Source organism: Pelodiscus sinensis, chromosome 3 (assembly GCF_049634645.1).
Source record: "Pelodiscus sinensis isolate JC-2024 chromosome 3, ASM4963464v1, whole genome shotgun sequence".
Lineage (NCBI taxonomy): Eukaryota > Metazoa > Chordata > Testudines > Trionychidae > Pelodiscus > Pelodiscus sinensis.
The window spans coordinates 32472431-32494902 of record NC_134713.1 but is presented as its reverse complement, the minus strand read 5'-3'; the positions used below and the strand labels follow the sequence as shown (position 1 = coordinate 32494902).

Here is a 22472-nt window from a genome sequence, read left to right as displayed (position 1 = left end):
CCTTCAAAATCCTAAAGCTTTCATAAGGGTGTCTAATGTCTATCATTACTCCCTTTTGGAGCCTGAAATTGTTAACTTTCTGGGAATAATGCAAAACCTATTTTTTTCTGAAGCTTCAGGGGTTAGTCGAGTTAGTCTGTACAGGATAAACTTAAAAAAACAACAAATGGTCTGGTAGCACATTATAAACTAACGAAACATGTAGATGGTATCATGAGCTTTTGTGGGCTTCAGGAAGAAGTGGGCTGTGCCATGAAAGCTCATGATACATTTACATGTTTTGTTAGTCTATAAAGTGCTACCAGACCATTTCTTGATTTTTAAGTTTGTCCTATTTTTTTCTAATAGGGATTTGGGGAAGTGGGTGATCTAGGGATCATAAGGATTTTATTTATTACATTTTATTTACCATACAAAGAACCCCAGAAAATAATCAAAGGTCCTTTACTTGTAAAGCCCAGTAGAATATTGTAATGGGGCAGAGTGGCCACCCGCTGACCCCAAGGGGGAGGAGACCCTCCCCGAGCCTTGGTGGGCAGCACCTGGCCCTAGCGACCCACCTGACCAGAAACCAGGAGGCAGAGCTAGGGATATAAAAGGCCTGCCAGAGAGACTAGCGAGGTCCCAGCTACCGAAGGAACCAGAAGCCTCCCCGGTGCACCCAAAGGAGGAGCTAGATCCTCGGGAATCTGACGACTGGCCTGGGTTGTTGGGCCCACAACTGGGTGACTGCCAGGAAGGACTGGTTACTTAGCCAGAGGTTCCAGAGCGACGGAGCCCAGAGGACCTGAACTGGATCCAGGTACAGTGTGAGGGGGAGAGCGTGGAAAGAGGGATAGCCAATCACCATCTGGCTGGGCCAGAGCCAGATCAGCATGTTGTGGTGTGGCTCCTCACTGACCCAACAGCAGACCACTCTGCAGCTACTAGAGCCCTGGGCTGGGACGCAGTGGAATGGGTGGGCCTGTGTCCCCCCTGCTACCCCACCCTTGGGTGGCAGTTTCCCACCTCAGCTGTTCCAGAACTGCAGCGCACATCTACTGAACCCTCACCTGAGCAAGGGGATCCAGCTGGGTACTCCTATCTGAACTGAGTCAGTAAGGACTTGGGCTCTGAACTGTTTGCCTGTCGCCCCACCCTGAACCACGGCTTAGGGCTCTGAACTGTTTATTTGCCTGTTGCCCCACCCTGAGCAAGGGCTTGGAGCAGTCTGAACTGTTTATTTGTTTGCTGCCCCTTCCTGAACCAAGGCTTGGGACTCTGGACTGTTTGTTTGCCTGCTGCCCTGCCCTGAGCTCTGGACTATTTATTTGCCTGCCAATAGCTACCTGAGACTGTGGACTGTCCCAGGCCTGAAAACTACAGCTAATTCCCCCCAAAAACAACTATGCTGGGTAGTTCTGAAAATTAGTTATTAGTTCTGAAATTAATTTTGGTATTATTTTACATATATTTTCATTCTTCTTTTCATGATTGCTTGTGGAAGTTTAACTCTAGAGAGTTAAATCTCTTAAAAGATTACTAAGGAAGAAGGAATAATGAGGAAGTTTCATGAAAAGCAGACTTTCAATTCTCATGTAATACATATTATTAAATGTGGATTCAGGATCTGACTCAAAACCCACTGAGGTTAATGTGAGTCTTTCCACTGACTTAATGGGCTTTGGGTCAAGCAGTCAGTGTCCCATCCCATTTATACCAGTGAACTTACAACAACTCTTCTATTTTTTTTAGAAATGTGAATCCCATCCAAGAACTTGAATGTAGTGGATTAAACTGAAAAGTACAACATACCTGAAAGGTATGTGTACAAAAATCCTGAAGTCAGTAATTAACACAGCATGTTAATCCTTAAAATAATCAAAAAACATTTTGTACTGTAAAGGTTTGTGTGAAAATCAATATATTTCATACTTCTCTTGATGGTGGTCCTCTTGGTCACTCAGCTCATCATCATCTACCAGATGTCCAAAGGGTTCAGAAGAAATTGATACCATGTTAGACAGAATGATTCTGCTATCACTGCTGCCTGAAAGGACTAGCTGGTCATGAGAATGATTGTATCGTACATTCCATACCCTATAGCATGTAAATGATTAAAAGGAGTATTACAAAAGTCTATTCCACAGTATCAGAAAGTAAATACATTGCACTGTTTAAAGAATTTATTTCAATTTAAACATGAACAAATAGTTTAAGAGAAATCTAATCTGTAAAATGGTTTATGTTCTAGGAATTATTCCAGGGAAGTTCTATGGCCTGTGCTATACAGGAGGTCAGATTAGATTTAACAATGGTCCTTTCTGGCCTTAGAATTTATAAATATGGGTAGAATCTGACACCCTCATCCTAGAGACTGGTTTTTGCCATTTTCATTGGACAGTAAATTTCTATGTCATTTGATTTTCTGTGTCTATTTCTTTAAAATTCAACAAAATAAGTTACACGTGGAGAGAGTACAGTAAAGGGACTAAACCCTAATATAAATCCACAAGAGTAAATGCCAAAGAATAGATTTCAATATATCAAAGAGACATTCTAAAAATACTAAATATAATAAAGTATCCTAAAACCAAAATATGGATTCAAATTAAACTGCTGCATTAATCAAAATCTCACAATGTACTCTTACAAAAGACCCTAAATCAAAAGGATTAGATTTTGCTAATGTTTACATTTTACAAATTAAGTTAATACAAATTATTTTATGAATTTCTTTTGTTCTATTTTCTATAAACTTCTAAACAAATAAAAATATTGCCTCTGTTTAATTCACATCTTCAAACTACAATAGTATCAAAGTGGCTGCAAGTGATTCTGCAGCCCAAATTCCAATATAAATTGCTCAGCTTCTCTTGATTACGAAAGTGAATAGTTAATCTTTTAGTATTTTTTAAAGCTATGGATGAGATTTTAATTTTGCTCTCATCACTTCATGTTGTGTAGAAGTGTCAGGGGGAGGAGGCTCAAAGCCCTGGATCTAGCCCAGGGAGAATACTACCCTTGGGCACAAACTGATCTAAGGACTGTTCTCCCACAACCACCTGTATTGGCTCAAGGGGTTTGAGGAGCAATTGCATGGGTGAGGGCTGCAGCATATTGCACTATGGAGACGCTGGACAATACAACTGCCATAAGGCAGCCCAAAGAGGCTGCTGAGATTGACATAGCCCTAGGGCTGCCTAAATTATGTCAGGAGCTGTAAAGTAACCCAGAACTCAAAGGGCAGAGGTGTCTTAAAATCCCTTAGCCCTTTCTCCCTGTGTTATGCCTTTCAGAGACATAGCCTAGAATCTCACCCTTCATAAAGCTGAAAATACCTTACTAGAAATTAGACTAACATTCTCCAACTCTTAATTTACAAATTATTCAAGAAATAGTGACATACTAAAACCATTCCATGATGCAGAAAAATGATGAATTACAATAGCATAAACACAGCTAGTTTGCATTGTTTTTAAACAGCAAAATAATTAGCAGAATAAATTACAAAAACTGTCCACCCACAAAACAGCATGCAGATAATTTATTCTACCAGTGGGAATGCTCCTCTAGTGTCTTCACTGGCTCAGTGACATTTCTAGTATCCCAGAATTTCACCTTGCAGTCATCTCCACAACTAGCCAGGTAGTACTGTTTGTTGGGATTAAAGTCCAGGTCCCGTACCAGTTGTCCATGTGCATTTTCTATGTAATAGATCTGTCTGTAAAACGCACATTAGAAATTAAATAAATTAAAGTACTATGAAAGCTAACTAAATAAAATCTATTTCTCTAGTAACTTTGTTAATCCCTTGGCACTGATAGAGCTAGGCCACATCTATTCTATAATCTTTGAGGAACACAAATTATGTCAGCATATAGCCATTGAGCCTATCCATGTTGGAGAATGTCAGCAGCTTCCCCTATCTCAGAAGCTATCCGTCTAGCAATGCTGATATCGATGATGAAATCCGCTACCTACTCTCCAGTGCCAGTGCAGCTTATGGACATTTATAGAGGAGAGTCTTTGATGACAGTGACATCGAGATGCAGACCAAGATTGATGTTTACAATGCCATACTCATCCCAACGTTATTAAAGATCTGGAGAAATTCTACCAAAGGTACCTGAGGAGAATATTGGGCATCACATAGCAGGACAGATGGACCAAAGTTAGTGTACTTGCAGAGGCTGATTTTTGCAGCTTCGAGGAAATAACCTACAGGAGCTACGATGGTCTGGTCACATGGTCAGGATGCCTGACACACACTTGCCTGAACAGATTTTCTGCACTTGGCTAGAAAACTGGAGAGGTCTCGTAGAGGGCAGAGGAAGCACTACAGGGATGTCCTTAAGGTAGGGTGGGCAAAAGGGCTTCTGCAGGCAGGATCCCGCCAAGTGGGTGGATCTGGCCTGCGGAGGCCCTGCCGCTCCCCCGCCTTCAGGCCAATTAGGGCCTAGAGGTGTGGGGAGTGAGTAAAGTTTCCTCCGCCTGCCAGGAACACGCAGTGATTGGAAGTGCCAGGTGCTCCTGACAGGGATGGAGAAGATTTCACGTTCTCTCCCGCCCCCAGGCCAATCAGGACCTCTGGATGAGGGGAGTGAGTGAAGTGTCCTTCGCCCGGGCCCTGCCCTGTGAGGAGCACTTGGCACTTAGAAGCGCTGTATGCTCATGGCAGTGTGGGAGAAGACTTTGCATGCTCCCCCGCCCCCAGGCCCTGATTGGCCTGGGGGTGGGGGAATGTGCGAAGTCTCCTTCTGCCCTGCCAGGAGTGTGTGGCGCTTTTAAGTGCCATGCAGGGCGGGGACAGAGCGGAGGAAATTTCGTACACTCTCTCCTGATTGGCCTGGGGGCGGGGGACTTCTCCTTCCGGCCAGAGGCATGGGCACCTAGGAGAAAGGAGGGGGAGCGGCTGGGCAAAGGCACTCCCCCACCCCCAGACTAATCATGGTCTGGGGGTGGGGAACCTGCCCCTTCTGCTCGAGGTCCCACCCCTTCCGGTACATCCCGGAGCCACTTCAGAAATGTTTTAAGTGGCCCCCGACAAAAAAATCATTGCCCATCCCTGCCTTAAGAACACCTTGATAAAGTGGGGCATTGATGCTGACAACTGGGGTGTGTCTACACTGCACAGTTATTTCGAGATAACTAGAGTTATGTTGAAATAACAATGCGAGGGTCTATACAGCCATTCCATTATTTTGAAAGAATTTCAAAATAACAGATGGCTTATTCTGAAATCTGTAAACCTCAGTCTATGAGGAATAATGCCTATTCTGAAATAGCTATTTCGAAATAAGGCATGTGTGAACACTCCACTGCTGCTATTTCAAAATAGTCCCTCACCAGGGCCATTCTAAGTTATTCCTCCCCAGTACCTCTTGGGGTTCTAAATTGAGATAGCACATCTTCAGTAGGGAATCCTGTCTCGGCTTCCCTGCAGTGTAGATGTGCTATTTCGAAATAAGCTATTTCAGGATAACTATTTTGGAATAGCTTATTTTGAAATAAGTGTGCAGTGTAGATGTACCATGAGAGAGGCAGATGAAGGATAAGGTAACCTGGAGCACCACCATGAAGAACGGTCGTCAGAGGCATGTAGATTAGGCTACCAGACATAGGAAAATGAAACTGCGATTTAAATAATCACCGCTTCATTTAAATTTACATGGCTGCCGTGCTGAGCCGACAAACAGCTGATCAGCTGTTTGTCGGCTCAGCGCAATAGTCTGGACGCGTGGGTGTCGACATCAAAGGTATTTGTCGACCACCCAGGTATGCCTCCTGGGATGAGGTATACCTGCGTGGTCGACAAATACCTTTGATGTCGACACCCGCGCGTCCAGACTATCGTGCTGAGCCGACAAACAGCTGATCAGCTGTTTGTCGGCTCAGCACGGCAGCCATGTAAATTTAAATGAAGCGGTGATTATTTAAATCGCAGCTTCATTTTCCTATGTCTGGTAGCCTAATCTACATGCCTCTGGAGACAGAGGCATGTAGTCTAGACGTACCCTCAGAGATCGAGCAACGACTTCATGAAGAAGACCAAAGAGCCCAACGTAAGGAGCGTGCCTGGGCCTGCACCGGCACTGCTAATGTCAGCGCTGACGGCGATAGAGACCTTCCGTGTACCCACTGCCAGAGAGTGTTGTCAGAATTGGCCTAATTTCTTAGCTACATATTCATCAGTTATAAGTGTCCAAGGGGAAATCTTACTTGTTCGAGGGATCCCAGAGATTGAGTCTGTACATTACTCATTGACAAGCATGCTTGACTGTTTGTTTTGGTGTGGTATGTACTCACCAGCAGTGGCTGTGTCATGCAAAGTGCAGTGCACCACTCCATTTTTAAGTATCCCAGTGTGCCACATGCCTTTGCAGAGTGCAATGTCTCTTGGGACATTTTCACAAGGTGTTATGGGATAAAAATAATGTGGCACGGATCTCTGACAGCTAAGGGTCAAATTCCTAGTCTGCAATTTTCTCTGCCCCCTATTGCTAAAAATATCCCATAATTCTTGAACCTTTTTGATGTTTGCCACCTCTGATAGACGCCTGAAGCTCTTCAGAGTTCTCATTAATGTTGCCATGATCCTCTGGTATGTACAGAGCTGCAAGAAGTACTGCAACAATGGGAGACATGACAACATCTTTGAGGACAGTTTGCTAAGAGACATAGGTTGTTGGCAGTATTTAAGAAACAATTGCAGATAGTAAAGTGCTGCTCCTGGGCCCAAGAAACAAGCACTGGCTGGTGGGATTGTATCATAATGCAAATTTGGGGTGATACGCAGTGGCTACAGAATCTTCAGATATGAAAGACCACATTTCTGAACGTGTATGCAAAGCTCGCCAAGGTCCTCCAGAGCAGGAACACCAGACTGAGAGCAGCTTTGGCAATGGCTGAAGTGAGAGGTGACTACACCATGAAAGCTTGCGATTCCAGACTGCTACCACTCTATGGGAAATCTTTTTGGATCTGGAAAATCCACAATGGGGGATCATGCATGTGTGTAGAGAGATTAAATAGTCTCCACACATGACTGTGACTGTCATCAATATGAAGGACATAGTGGATGGATTTGCAGCAATGGGATCTCTGAACTGTGATGGGGTAATAGATGGCACTCATATTTCTATTTTGGTACCAGCCCACATTGCCATAGAATACAACAGAAAGGGCTATGGTTATGCAATTGGTGGCTCATTGGATACACTTTCTGTGTATTAATGGGGACTGGTCAGAGAAGGAGCATGATGATATCTTTAAAAACTGTTCAGAAGGATGCATGCAGGGACATTCTTTTCACTGGTAGAATACCATTGATGATACTGAAATGCCATATACTTTCTTCACTATTACATTTTCTTTTCTTTTCTTTTCTTTTCTTTTCTTTTCTTTTCTTTTCTTTTCTTTTCTTTTCTTTTCTTTTCTCTAAACATAGGTAAGAATTACCCCAATCTTAAAAGACCCTTAACCACAATTGTTTTTTCAACTATTTTCCCATCATCTTCCTTTCCCTTCCTTCCAATTTTCATTTAATTTATTCCCATTGCCTGGATTTCCTCTGCTTTAATTTTCTCTTGGGATCCATACATTTTGGTTTTTATCTTCTCAGCTCGACATACACTGCTCTTACTATAATTACTGATGATCTCCTCCTGTTCCAGTGTGAAGGTCTTTTTTTTAGAACTCATTGTCAGAATATGTTTTAAAGGGCAAGACTATAACAGAGTTAAAAAAGAACTAGGTAAATACATGAAGGATAGCTATTAATAGGTAGCAGGTTTAAAACAAAAACAAATGAAGTATTTCTTCACACAATGCACAGTCAACCTGTGGAACTCCTTGCCAAAGGATGTTGTGAAGGCCAGGATTTGAACAGAATTCAAAAAAGAGCTAGATAAATTCACTGAGGAAAGGTCTATCAATGGCTATTAGCGAAGGTGTTGCTAGCCTCTGTTTGCCAGAAGCTGGGAATGGGTGCCCGGCCACTTGGTGATAACCTGCTCTGTTCATTCCCTCTGCAGCACCTGGCATTGGCCACTGTCAGAAGTCAGGATAATGGTCTAGATTGATCTTTGGCCTGACCCAGTATGGCCATTCTTATGTTATTTTCCTCTTTCATTTGTCTAATACCCTCAATAAAATTTTCTACAAACTCTAGGCTGTTTCTTGACAGTATTCTGCTTCTATTCTAGACCTTCAGTATCTCCCTCCTTCATTTTCCCATTCTTTGCAGATTTATTTCCCTGGTTCTCTTACCTTACTTTTTTATTCTGCAATTATGGCTGAATCAATGTACTTTCCTGGCTTCAACCAGGGTTGCCAACCCTCAGAAATTTCATTTATGGACAAAATGGGAAACATTTACGGGCAGAATTTTTTTTACGGACAGAATTTTTATACCATATTAAGATGACATAAATGTCCAAGAGTGAAAAGTAATCGTTGTCTTTCATACATCAATGTGCTGACGCTAACTCGGCGGGATAATGCAGATGATAACATTACGAGGATCACGTGATTCACGTTACGTCACCTCAACCATTGAGCTAAATAAACAATTAAAACGTCCAATTTCCACTGCTCCATAGTAAAATGGCTGAAGCAGCACAGAAGAAATTTAATTGCTATCGAATAATTGCCGTTTTTTTGAAATTTTATTGCACTTTTACGAAATTTATGGACACCTACATTTTTTATTAACTTTATGGACATGTCCAATTTCAGCTTATTTTTTATGGACTGTCCATAAATTTACTGACGGTTGGCAACCCTGGCTTCAACTCCTACTTCTGCCTACTTACAGGAGCTTTCTATAACTCAGCTAGTTTGGCTGACCCTAGTGTGAAGAAACTGCTTGTTTTTCCCAGTACTAGCCAGTTATGCAGTTCTACTCCCTCCACGCTCAGAAACTACATGGGTCTGAAGAGTCCATCCTGCAGAATTTGGTAGTTTAAAGGACAGATCTCATGTAATAAGCCTGGTGTTCGGCTCACTTCTGTGACTGCTAAACTCCCCAGAGGAAACTTCATACAAATCTTGGGAAACGTCAGAGTTCAGTATGGCTAAACACCAGCAGCTCCACATGCAGTTGGTGTAACATTATCAAAGCCATATAAATCATGGGTAGTTAGGGCAGGATAGTTATATTCCAGGAAATACAGCTACCCTACTATCAGACAAATTAGTCTAGAGATACTAGTCTTTTTAGGTCAGAGTTATTCATATTTGGTATTTTTTCATTTAGATTGAAACTATAACAAGGTTCAAAAATAACTAGGTAAATTCATGAAGCATATTAATAGGTATCAGGTTTAAAACAAACAAAAGGAAATACTTCTTCACATAACACAAGCATTTTTACCACGCAATTGTCTGAAGCCTACTGATCTTCATACTGGGTTGGGGATTGTGTAATCTAAACTGTGATCTGTTTTATAGTTTGGCTACATCTATATTGGCAAGATTTTGCACAAATACTCTTTAACGCAAGAGTTTTTGCGTTCGAGTATTTGAGTAAGAGAGCGTCTACACTGGCATGTGCCTTTGCGCAAAAGATGTGCTTTTGTGCAAGAGCATCCGTGACAGTGTAGATGCTCTCTTGTGCAAGAAAGCTCCGATGGACATTTTAAACATCGGGCTTTCTTGCGCAAGAAATTGATGTTGCCTAACTACACTGGCCTCTTGCACAAGAACAGTTGCACAAGAGGGCTTATCCCTGAGCAGGAGTGTCAGAGTATTTGCACAAGAAGCACTGATTTTAAACATTAGAACATCAGTGTTCTTGTGCAAGTACTCGTGGCCAGTGTAGACAGGTGGCAAGATTTTGCGCAAAAGCAGTCGCTTTTGCGCAAAATCTTGCCAATGTAGACATAGCCTTCATGTTTTATTTAAACAAGTTGTAATTGTGAAATTTGCTTTTGTAAACCATGCTGTAGCATTTTCCTTTTAGTTACTGACTAAACATTTTTGCTGGTGTTTACTAGGATACCTCATTAAATACAATGTTAATAGATTTCTTCATTAGAGCTAGTAAGATAGTGAAACTTCAATGTATTGTGTGCACGGTCTTTAGCACTTAAACTTTCCGTCTTAGAAACATAGTTAGACTTTAAGCTCAAGTGTGAATACCACATGCTAAACCAAAATAATTACAGAAAAAGGAATAGCCCCTCCCCTCCAAAAATATCCTTCTCTTTTTCCCTGTAACATAGCCTCCTATACACTTTTATTAAAACCTGCCTTATTTATAAATATCAAGTTAGATTTGTGCATGCCCTCTTACAGAACAATGGAAAATACAAGATTATAGAAATACAAGAAGAAATAGTTTTTTGCTCACTGTATATATATCTATATTTAGCTTTCCTTTTTGAAAGTAAATAAACCTTTTTGGCACAAATTCACAAGCTTGGGAAATATGGGGACTTATTGCTGTACCCCAGGCTTGCAGAAGCCATAGAACTAAATTTGAAAACATCTACCCTTAAAGGCAACGGAAGTTACTATAAGACATCTATCCCCTCAGTTTAATGATAAATTACTATGTGCTAAAGGGATAAATGGTATCTTTAAAAAGCTTACAGAGGCTTCTGTTGTTATGGGAACAGATGTGCACATCATCATTCCTTTGCCTATCAAAATCACAACCACAGTAAGTGGAGAGTCCCTAACTTGGTATATTTGAAGCATTTTTTTGTTTGTTTTTGTTTTGGCTCACTTTTTTTTTTTAAATCAGAAGGGTAGCCGTGTTAGTCTGTATCTGCAAAAACAACAAGGAGTCCCAGTGCACCTTAAAGACTAACAGATTTATTTGAGCATAAGCTTTCATGGGCAAAAACTCACTTTGTCAGGTGCCTAAATAAAACCCCTTGAGCTCATTTGAAGAAGTAGGTTTTGCCCACGAAAGCTCATGATACTATATATATTTGTTAGTCTCTAAGGTGCCACCGGACTAACATGGCTACCCCCTAAGACTTTTTAATAAATTCCATAATTGAGTGGAATTAGTATACTATAATCTTTGATACAATAGTTACTAAAATGGTAAAAATAAAGGGTAATTACCTTTAAAAATTATACTATGGAGATAACAATTAGTGTATTTTGATTTAAACAGATACTGATTTTCAAGTTGAACTACAAAACAACTCTAGTTTAAGTAATACTTGCACTGTGTATTGAACAATGAACGTGGGACTACAGCATAGTACAATAATGCTCAATATACAAGGTAGATTTGAAGTTTAGGAAAAAAATGTCCAAGGAGTAAACCTTTTACTTAAAAGCTCTGAATACATCAACAATGCAATCCAAATTCAATCCATTTACAATTATTTATATAGTCATATCTTTTCTAACTTTTAAAAAATCAGAAGTGATGAAAATTAACAAGAGAACAATTATTTTTGTTACCTCATACTTCGTGTATCCCATCCTCGAATGGCTGTATCATTGGCTGTTGCAACCTGTGTACAATTGTGGTGTGGACTCCATCGTCCGGAAGTAAATTTTAATTGTCCTTTTCCTTCCAATAATGCAGAATTGGAGAGCTGTGTATTAAGAAATGGGATATTTACAAATAAGGCTAAAATTAAAATAAATATAGCCACAGTAGAAAAACTGAAAGCTGACCTATTGCTCTAACTTCAAGAGAGTAAGGCAGAGATATTAGGAGAATAACGGGACAAACTAAAAACACAAATACATATGTATATATGTATGTAAAATCCCAGACTACTGTTTGTTTTCTAGCCTCTGCACTATGAAGTAATTTACATAAGGCTTATCTATCCAGTGTACATTACTTAGCAGGTAATGAATATACAGATAATTTTCTAAGCTAATTTGTTGAAACTTCAGAAAGATAACATGGGAGTATTCAAACACCTGAAGTTGGTTAACAAGCATGAATACATTCATTCATTCAGTTTCAGGGAATTACTCACAAGATATATTAATGTAGGACTATGCTGCATATCCTTAACAAGAGCTCACTGACTTATTTTGATAGCAGGCTCTTGTTAAGGATATGCAACATAGTTGCCCACATCTGCATCATTCACAGATCATTAGAGAAACACCATCTGAAAAGATTGGTCACACAGTTGCCCTGTGCTGTTTGAAACCGTTTCAGGAATGACCACTGGTACCTTGGCAGGTCAAAATATAGTGGGCAGATGGTTATGTCAGTGATAAGAGAGTGATGAACGACAGTCATCACTGACCATTCATTATGCCAAGCAGATTCCAGCATCTTGTCTTGTGATGGAATAAGTGACCATAAAGGGCATCTAAACGAGGCATACCAGGGCGGTCGACAAATGCCTTTGATGTCGACCGTGGAGCATCCAGACTACTGCGCTGTGCCGCCAAACACTGATCGGCATAGTGCGGCAGCCATTTTAATTTAAATGAAGCGGCAATTATTTAAATCGCCGCTTCATTTGGGTATGTCTAGTAAACTAATCTACATGGCTCTGTCGCCAGAGCCATGTAGTCTAAACATATCTTTAGAGTCCTGATAACAGTGTGTATAGCTTTATTAAGTTTTATGTTGACTAGTCCAATGTGAGATGAGTGACAAGACAGGAGCACAAGACAGTATTCAGAGGAAAAGGTTGAATGTTCTAAATGCCCAGGTGCGCACAGTCAGTCACAGCCAGTTTTCTGGGCATGTTGTTTTGAGAGGTAGCTTTGGCTTCTATCTTCTTCAAGTTGTTGCGGCATGACTATGACCTATCCAATGTCTCACTGAGGTAAACCAGGTATGAGCAATACTGCAGGTGTTAACCATTTAATAAAGGTCAGTTTAGTAAAAAAAAAATTAAAACCCTTGTCCATTGGTGTATAACGTCACATTTACTGCCATATGGTTAAAGGTGGATGATACATCACATGGCAAGAGCAAAAAGTTCTGGTTTCAAAGTGTATAAGGAGGATTGGAAGGGAAACATGAAATAGGTTAGGATTTCTGGCTTGCTCATTCCGTACTCTCATTCACCCTCTCAACACTGACAGAAAGGACACAATACATAACTGACCTTGTACAGAAGATGGGAAGACAAGTTCTCTCAGCCTAGGTTAGTTGGAAGAGGCATTCAATTTTGGAGGCTAAGAATAACTGTTTAATTTAAATATCCTTGCTAAAATTAGGGGTTTGTATTTTATATTTTTAAGAAGAAATAAATCAACCTGCTATTAATCAAAGCACAACACTGTACAATTTCCACATGGCTGAGCAAAGAAGTTAAAGACAGAAGAGGTCATTTTGTTCACCTCCTTCCCTTCACTGCTTTATCTAAATGCTTTCTATAGAACACATTTAAATTATTTTAGTTAACTTATGAGTATTCCACATACTATGAGATCTCACTGTAAGGAAATTCTGATGAATGCACAACCTAACTTTTCTATGCCTCAACTTCATGTCATAACCTTCTCCCCTTCCTAGGTTTTTTCACTCCACATAGTAATATAATTTCTAAATATTGAAGTGGGCAAAGGTTAAAAGAATGCTTATTATGTTCAGTGACCATGTTGAGCTTTCACAGGCATAATCAAGGTTAAACATATGTATCATCAATTTATTTGTAGGACCTTTAACAACTTCAGAGCTAAGTTGTCAATATGGAAGAGATGTGATGATTAAATCTATACTTATCATGCTATAATCACATACACCTTTGTATTTTGCAAACCTTTTACTGCATCTGATAATTCAGATGCAAACCCCTCCTTCTTGGGACTTTTAAAGTTAGCAATCTAGAAACCTTCATAGCCAGATATAATTTTTTAACCTCTGAAATGATTAAGCTGGCTGAGATGTGCATGCATATCTTTAGAAACTTTTGCAAAGTATACGTTTGTTGTGGTTTAACTATGTAAGAAACCTACTTGCATAGTTAAATTTTGCTCATGTTTACCTCTTTTCAGGATACTTATGCCAAATAGTAGCATGAAAAATATTATTTGCTGTCTGAATAGCTACTGAAATCTTTTTGGACTGAAAACTTTCTGTCTACCTTAGCATTTGTGGATTGGTCTATGTAGTAGCTAAACATCTTTCTTGATAAAAGTGTCACTGAGCTCCAGTAGAAAAGATAGAAAAAACTAGGCATGGAAAGATATATCCTTTAAATTCAGGGCTTTAAGGTTGGGACAAGAAACCTTGTACAATTGTAACTGAGTTGTTTCAACTGTCTGGTTGAACAGGATTGTGATGGGGCGTTTGCCCCTCACAGGCCCTTTAAGGGTAAAACCCATCTCTGGGAGACGGCTGAGAGCAAAGCCCATAGCTGAGAAAGATACTGTCAATTAGGACCCAGCTGTGGTTATATAAATAAGGGCTCTTGGAGGCAAAAAGGGCACAGACTCTTGCTCTAGCAGGGGAGCAGGAGGGACCTGGCTGCCAGGGAAGCTGGGGGCTTTCTGAGACAGAGCAGTGCAGGGAAAGGCAGGCAGGCAGAGCTGGGGAGCATTGGCCTGAGCCAAGGCCTGGGTGTAGTGGGTTGCAAGGAGACTACCAGGCTAGAAAAAGGTAGCAGGTCCACATCCCCTTCTATTAGGGAGCTGCATATGTTAAAACTGTACCTACTAACAAAGGTTTGTTGGTTAGAGATACATAATTGGAGACCCCCAATAGAGTAAATCTTTTGTCTGTAAAGGTCTAAAATTTTGGCTTCCCTGTTTTTCAGGGAAGGGACTTGGAAACCTTCCCATAGCAGAGTGTACATTTCCTCATATGAGATTACATAAAGGGTTGTCTGAATCTAGTGCCCTGCTACTGTGATCCAAGAGGTCCTTTCCAGTCCTATATCATATGTTTCTATGACCATCTACTTTTTGCAAAGTACTGAGAATGAAGGTTAGAAAGCTCTATATAAGTGGTAATAGCAATAATCATAACAACAATACTAATGATTCACTGAAGATATAGCAGATTGCAGCTGTATGGCATTTTCAATGAGAAAGTTCAGTATGTCTGGAGTTTTTTTTCTTTTCCATAGAAACATTTCAGTTCTTTAAATTTACAACTCTGGCATATTTAAAACATCTTATTATTTTGAATGATTTGAAAATGAATAATAAATAGAAATTTCAAAATATATCTGATTTAGAGAATAAGAAAATTCCCTTTAAACCTCTCTTTCTTCTTAATGGATTTTTGCAACATTTCATTAATTTCTACAGTGCTTCTGTCTTTGTAGCAGCTAGGCACTTTAATTACAGACAATAAACCACAAAAGAAGAACAAAATAAAAACAGTTAATCAACTGCTAACAAATGAGGCTTGCATCTTGCCCTAAAGGTTGCTAAACTAAAAACTCTGATGGTCCTTCAAGTACAGTGAATACCAGAGTGAGACCCATAATTAAGGAAGCCTTGCCTCCAAACATGAAGTATTCAGTATGTTCAGGTTGCACTCATGTCTCATCTTATCATTACTGTCTTTACAGGTTATAGGGTGAAAGCTGGTATCTCAAGTAATGAAGTCCCTAAAGATCTAAATCGTTAAGATCACCATCTGAGATAAATTAACTCATGGCAGTGAGTCTCACCACTCAGGAAACAGGCAGCTGCATTCTACAATAGTTTTAGCTAGTTGGTGAACTTCAGGATAACCCTATATAGAGGGCATAGCAATAGCCAAACAAGGAAATAGCAAATATATAGGAGACTGTTGTCGGGTTCATAATGCTGGGAAATGAGTAGTCTTCTGGCTAGCTGGAGATGCTGAATGGCACTATGAACTATAATACTATGAGAGAATTCCAATAGGACCCTGATGCTATAATTGAAAATTGTCCAATTTGAGCTACAGGCAGTTTACCTTCACCAAGATTACATTCAGTAGACACTGGGAAAGTAATTAGACTAGAATCTGAGTTCAGTAGAAAAGAATTGTAGACACAAGTATCATCAGTAAAGTGATAACACAAGAGCCTCCTGATAACACCTTCATGTTTTCATGCTAGCCCTGGGGAAACAGGAAAGGAAACAAGATGGAAACTTGTAGAACCCCACATTGCAGTGACTTTGCAGAGAACCAGTTGCCAGCAGTTGTTTCCTGTAGTTTTCCAAGAAGGAGTGAGCTGACAGAATTATCATGTATAGATTATTTTCTTGTTCATTCATAGAAGATAAACAAATCATATCAATACAGTTTTTGTCCCATGCCAAGGTGGTCCCACTGACCAGAGTTCAAAGAAAATTGCTGAATCAAAATATGGCGGGCAGTGGCCCACATTAAACATAATCTAACTCCAAAATGTAAAATAGCATGGTAATTAGCAAGAAAAGAATGCAAAGAAGGTACAGTGGAAGCTACACAACATTTTTCCTAGAAGCCTTCACCACCATGACGACTCAATTTTAGGATGCTGCTTGGCTCCAATGCAGAGCTTCTCTCCACTTTTCCTATTTTCATTTCTATTTCCTTTCTGTTTTCTAGATAGAAGGGTCAGAAGGGAAAAAAAATTGAGAAGAATTAAGGTATGTGCTCTATGCCTTCAGATCAAAGAAACTCAAACACTGAGTATGACAAGGATGGGGTGGTTCCAGTAAGCTGTGTATGGCACTTTTTACCGCTTTTCTTTCTAATAGGTGCAGACAGACTATTGTCTTTCAAGCCATTCCTTTGTAGAATGAAACAACAAGGAAGAGGCAAGAGAATTACATTTCTTAGGCTTCATCTAGACTGCAGCCCTTTTCTGGGATACCAGAGGAATCCCGGAAAAGCAATGCCATGTCTAAGGAACATGTCTGCTTTTTTAGAAAAAATTCCAAAAAAGCAGACGCATTCTTTCGCCATCCCTGTAAACCTCATTTTATGAGGAAGAAAGGATGGCTCAAAAGAGCAGGTTTTTCCAAAATTTGGCTTGATGTAGATGCACCAAATTTTGGAAAAGCCTCTTTTGAAAGAAAAGTGGAAAAAGATTTTTTTTTTGTAGTATAGATATAGCTTTACTTTCTTTCTAGGGGTAATTCTGTAAATATGCTCAACTTGAGGTAACAATTTTATCACATCTCATCTCACTCATTAATGAGCAACGTTAAGGTCGCAAGAGACTTAATTCTGGTTGGAAGCAGAAAATCTCAACTGTTGTATTTAATTTTATAATCCTCTTTTAAATCAGAATAATTTCTGGTAGCAAAATACAAAGGAAAAGGAAAACAAGTTTTGCACCCCATCACTTGAATGTGAAAAGGACACTGTATGTAGCTTTCAATAAGTGACTTTTTTTGAGAAAGATAAAACAATAGTTCCTATTTTTGCAACAAGATAGTGGAAACATTTAGAGAAAAGGAAAAAATATTCACATGGTGTTCATTGATCTGGAAAAGGCCTTTAACAGAGTTGTCAGAAAAGATATTTAGTGGTGGAGGAGGGAAAAAAATGATACCATGAACTTTATATGAAATTGCTCAAGCCATGTGTGTAGGTGCATCGCTTTTAGTCAGAATCCCTACTGGTGAACCAGAAAAACTATTGGTGAAGATGGCAATGCATCAGGGGTCAGCACAGAACCCTTTCTTGTTTATATTTGTCCTGGATATCCTCACAAGGAACATATGGAAGGAGGCCCCTTTGTGCATGCTGTTTGTACATGTTATCATGCTATATCAATGGTTCCCATGTTTTTTATGTCATGCCCCCACTACCTTCTCCCCCTGCCCGCTGCAATTGGGAACTGGGAGTGAGGTGCCACTCCTGGAGAGAACAGTTCAGATTGAAGTAAGGGGGCCAAGCCTCAGGCCAAACTATGGCTGAGGCTAGAAACCAGGGACTACAGTGGGGCAGTTGGCTACATTGAGGTAGGAGGCTGCAGTGGGGCCAGGAACAAGGGTATGAGGCCAGGGCTGGTGGCTGGGGACATGACCAGGCTGAGAACAGAGGCACAAGAAGGGCTGGAGCAGAGCTGATGGCAGAGTGGGGCTAGATGGGGCTCCTTGCCCCCATGAGAGCTGGCTCAATCCTGACAGGCCCCCTAAACTTTCCTCTGTGCCCCATACTTTGGGGGCCATTGCTCTATGCGGTGAAGAGAAATGTATAAGATCTTGTAAATGGAGAGATGTATTGTAGAGACATAGGATCAAAATAAGCAGAGGAAAAAAAATAGTCTACGGTATGCAAATCCAAGCATGTGAACACTGAAGAATTATCCTTGGCATTAGATGGGCAGAGAAAAGAAAAACCACAAAGTTTCAAGAAGTGGATTCTAATCTAGGGAAATGTAGGATAAAATTAGAGATTGGATAATAAATGTGTGGCTCGAAAGGCAAGAGAAAGGCAACATAGTATAGTATGTTTAAGAAAACAACAACAAGATTAAAAAGAAAAGTTTATAAAACCATGGTCCATCCATTTTCAATATTTAATTCTAAATGTTAGACAAAGAAGAAGAAACATGAGCAAATGATCTGTTCCACAGAAATGCAAATACTGAGATTGATGAGTGGTGTAAGCAAAGAAGACTTTAGGAGGAATGTGTAAGTTAGAGATATACTAAAAGTTACAACAATAATTAAAGTCCATGAGTCTATGAATTGAAAAAAGAGGGAGTTAAAGTTAAGATGATTTGGTCATGTATTGCACAGTCCTGAAAATTATGTATACAACACCATTCAAAGGATCAAAGATAACCGAAAACAAGGCTGACCCAAGAAGTAGCAGAGGCATGTAATAAAAAAGCATGTGGTGGGGTACAATGTGGAATTGAACAGAACTCTTTGGAAGGAGAAAAGGCCCCACAGATGGAATTAACACAGGGAGGAGGAGGAACAAAAGAAAAAAAGAGAAAAATAGGAAAAATGAGCAATTTAGCAACAGAAGACAATCACTGACTCATAATGTAAGTAATATTAATCCAAATTAGGTTTATTGCACACTTTTCCAATATATATATAGTCAAGTACATGCAAAAAGCCCAGAAAAATAAGCCATATAGGTCATTTTGGGGAACACAACACTAGACTGTTTATTCACTTGCTGGAAAAAAATAATATATATACCACATCATAGTTTTGGTATGAACATTTTGTGATTAAGATGGAAAGAACATGTAAGATGTCCATGCTTTATGCCTCTGTCTATTTAATTCTGTTGCAGTATGTTTAAAGCATTTGAAGATGGCATTTACTTGCACAGAAAATCTATCTGATTTAGTGACATATGAACTATTGTCCAATTGAGGAACTTTTTCACTTCCTCTAACAAAACCTAGAGAGATCATATAGATTGTCTAGGCTTTAGACCTCTTCCCAATTCAACCAATGATTATAAATAGGGAAGAATAGCTAATTTAATGTGAAAAGTTACTGACAGCGCATGTAAGATCAGATTCCTTGCAGGTAATGTCCTCAAGCAATTTTTTAAAAAGCAGCTAGGTTCTAAGATGTTTGAAGTGTTAAAATATATGTATTCAAGACCGTAGCGGAGAGTCACAAAATGACGTTGACAAAAATTAAAAAAGAACAAAAAGAGAGAAGGAAACTAAACTGGACTATATGGACAATAAATCCTGGATTTAAACTGTTTCCCAGGATAGGCTGACTGGATAATTCAGGAACTGAAGGTGCACGTATTTTAATTATAAAATGTCTATAGAATTTTAGGAATTAGTTTAAAATTAAAAAAACAAGAATTGTGAACGCCAGTAAGATCAATCATAGAATACTAGAACAGGAAGAGACCTTGAGAGATCATCCAGTCTAGTCCCCTGCCCTCATGGCAGAAACAAGCATAGTCTATGTTATTCCTGATAGATGTCTGTCTAACCTGCTCTTGAATATTCCCAACCTCCCTCGGCAATTTATTCCAGTGTTTAACCACCCTGACAGTTAGGTCCAACCTAGACCTCTCTTGCTGCAATTTAAGCCCATTGCTTCTTCTCCTATCATCAGAGGACAAGGAGAACAATTTCCCTCCCCCCCTTCTCCCTGTGACACCCTTTTAGATACCTGAAAACTGCTATCATGTCTCCTCTCAGTCTTCTCTTTTCCAAACTAAACAAAGCCAATTCCTTCAGTCTTGCCTCATAGCTTATGTTTTCTAGACTTTTAATAATTTTTGTTGCTCTTCTCTGGACCCTCTCCAATTTCTCCACATATTTCTTGAAATGTGGTGCCCAGAAATGGACACAATAAATACTTCAGTTGAGGCCTAATCAGTGCAGAGTAGAGTGGAAGAATGTCATGTCTTGCTCACAACACTCCTGCTAATGCATCCCAGAATCATGTTTGCTTTTTTTGCAACAGTGCCACATTGTTGACTCATATTTAGCTTGTGATCCACTATGATCCCTAGATCCCTTCCTGCAGTATTCCTTCCTAGACAGTCACTTCCCATTCTGTACGCATGAAATGAATTGTTCCTTCCTAAGTGGCGTATTTTGCATTTGTCCTTATTAAACTTCATCCCATTTACCTCATACCATTTCTCTAATTTGTCCTGATTATTTTGAATTATGACCCTATCCTCCAAAGCAGTTGCAACCCCTCCCAGCTTGGTATCATCTGCAAACTTAATACATGTACTCTCTATGCCATTATCTAAATTGTTAATGAAGATATTGAACAAAACTGGTCCCAAAACAGACCCCTGCGGAACACCACTTGTTATGCCCTTCCTGCATGATTGTGAATCATTATGAACTACTCTCTGAAAATGGTTATCCAGCCAGTTATGCACCCACCTTATAGTAGACCCATCAGAGGGTATGTCTACACTTGCACCTTCTTTCGAGTGCAGGATGCAAATGAAGACATTAGAAATTGCAAATGAAGCTGGTATTTAAATATCCCGTGCTTCATTTGCATATTTGCGTTATGGTGCTATTTCTAAATAGCGCTATTTCGAAATAACAGATGCTGTTAAGATGTGGTTATTTCGAGAGAAAACCCTCACTCGAGATAACTCTTATTCCTCAAACAATGAGGTTTTCCCTCGAAATAACCGCATCTTAACAGTGTCTGTTATTTTGAAATAATAACCGAGTTTATTGCTGAGCTTATTGATAAGAAGCTCATGCAAGACTGTGTCAAATACTGAAGTCCAGGTATAGCACATCCACCACTTCTTCCTTATCCACAAGACTTGTTATCTTATCAAAGAAAGCTATCAGATTGGTTTAACATGATTTGTTCTTTACAAATCCATCCTGACTGTTACCTATCACCTTATTTTCTTCCAGATGTTTGCAGATTAATTCCTCAATTCCCTGCTCCATTATATTTCCTGGCACAGAAGTTAAACTGACTGGTCTGTGGTTTCCTGGGTTGTTCTTATTACTCTTTTTATAGATGGGCACTATATTTGCCCTTTTCAAGTCTTCTGAAATCTCTTCTGACTTCCATCATTTTTTAAAGATGATAAAGATCAACTTGCCCATAAAAAAAGATTATAGCTCTACATTTTGACCTCAAGAAACATGTAGAATGTCAGTTTTTTTAAGGCACATGTATTTTTAATTTTTTTCAACTCTTCCTAATTTTGGTTGAAAATGCATTAGGAAGAGGATTGGGATGATCTCTTCTGATTTGGATGAGAATAATCTATGAAAGGAGACAAACTTACCACAAAGGGAAGCTGTAAAATTCATGAACCAGCAAACATTAGCAATTAAGACAGGCTTTTAACTTGGAACTTTGAAGATTACTTTCATTAATTAATATGGCTACACTGGGCCTGATTCTGATTTCTCCAGCAAAATAATTTTACACTGGCTTATTTTAACTACTTCAGAAGAATTATTCCTGATGAAAATGTGTGTAAGTGACCTCACACTCAGGCATATTCTGTCCATACAAAAAAATTCAGGAAGTTTTTTGCAGCGCTGGATTATATTTTCATTTAGTTAAAGTGGATGGTGGGATATATGGCATTATTGGAGAGAAGTCTGACAGGCAATGAGAGAAGTTACTATGATGGTTTGACAAACATGCACCTATAGAGGATATACATGCACACTGGCCAATTACTTCTTCAGTACTCTTTTTTCAGAACCAAACAGGCCATCACGTTGTAGGTCACCACAAAAGTACTGTGACATTCTAAGAAGAAATGATACACAGCAACACAAGACAGGAAGGGTCCCTTCTGGGTCACAAAATCCAGCCTCTAACAATTAAAGTTATGTACTCCCGTTTATAAACTGATCTAGCTTTAGCTTAAAAAACTAGTTTGTTCCCACTACTCCTGATGGAAGGCTATTCCAGAACCTCACTCCTCTAGTTAGAATTCTTTTAATTTTCAGCATGAATTGTCAGATCACATCCATTAGCTCTTGTGCCAATATTCCGTTTGTCTTAAATTGTTCTTCCTCTGTCCATGGTGCTTATCACACTTACGTACTTTTAGAGAGCAATCATACTCCTTCTAAATCATATTGTTAGGCTAAACAAGCTAAGCTCTTTTAGTCTTCTCTCTTAAGATTGGCTATCGATTCCTCTCACTATCCTATTAACCCTTCTACATACCT

At 39.5% G+C, this 22472-nt stretch overlaps 1 protein-coding gene across 5 annotated transcripts in view; it reads right to left on the bottom strand.

Annotated features, from left to right (window-relative positions):
* EIPR1 (EARP complex and GARP complex interacting protein 1) overlaps positions 1-22472 on the bottom strand; it is a 198054-nt gene that overhangs the window by 16432 nt on the left and 159150 nt on the right. For all 5 annotated transcript variants that reach the window (XM_006112048.4, XM_075923545.1, XM_075923546.1 and 2 more), the window contains 3 exons: positions 11407-11543; positions 3536-3703; positions 1915-2079 (listed from right to left, as the gene is read on the bottom strand). In XM_006112048.4, coding sequence (XP_006112110.2) covers positions 1915-2079; positions 3536-3703; positions 11407-11543 — 470 coding nt within the window. The remainder of the gene's footprint in view (positions 1-1914; positions 2080-3535; positions 3704-11406; positions 11544-22472) is intronic.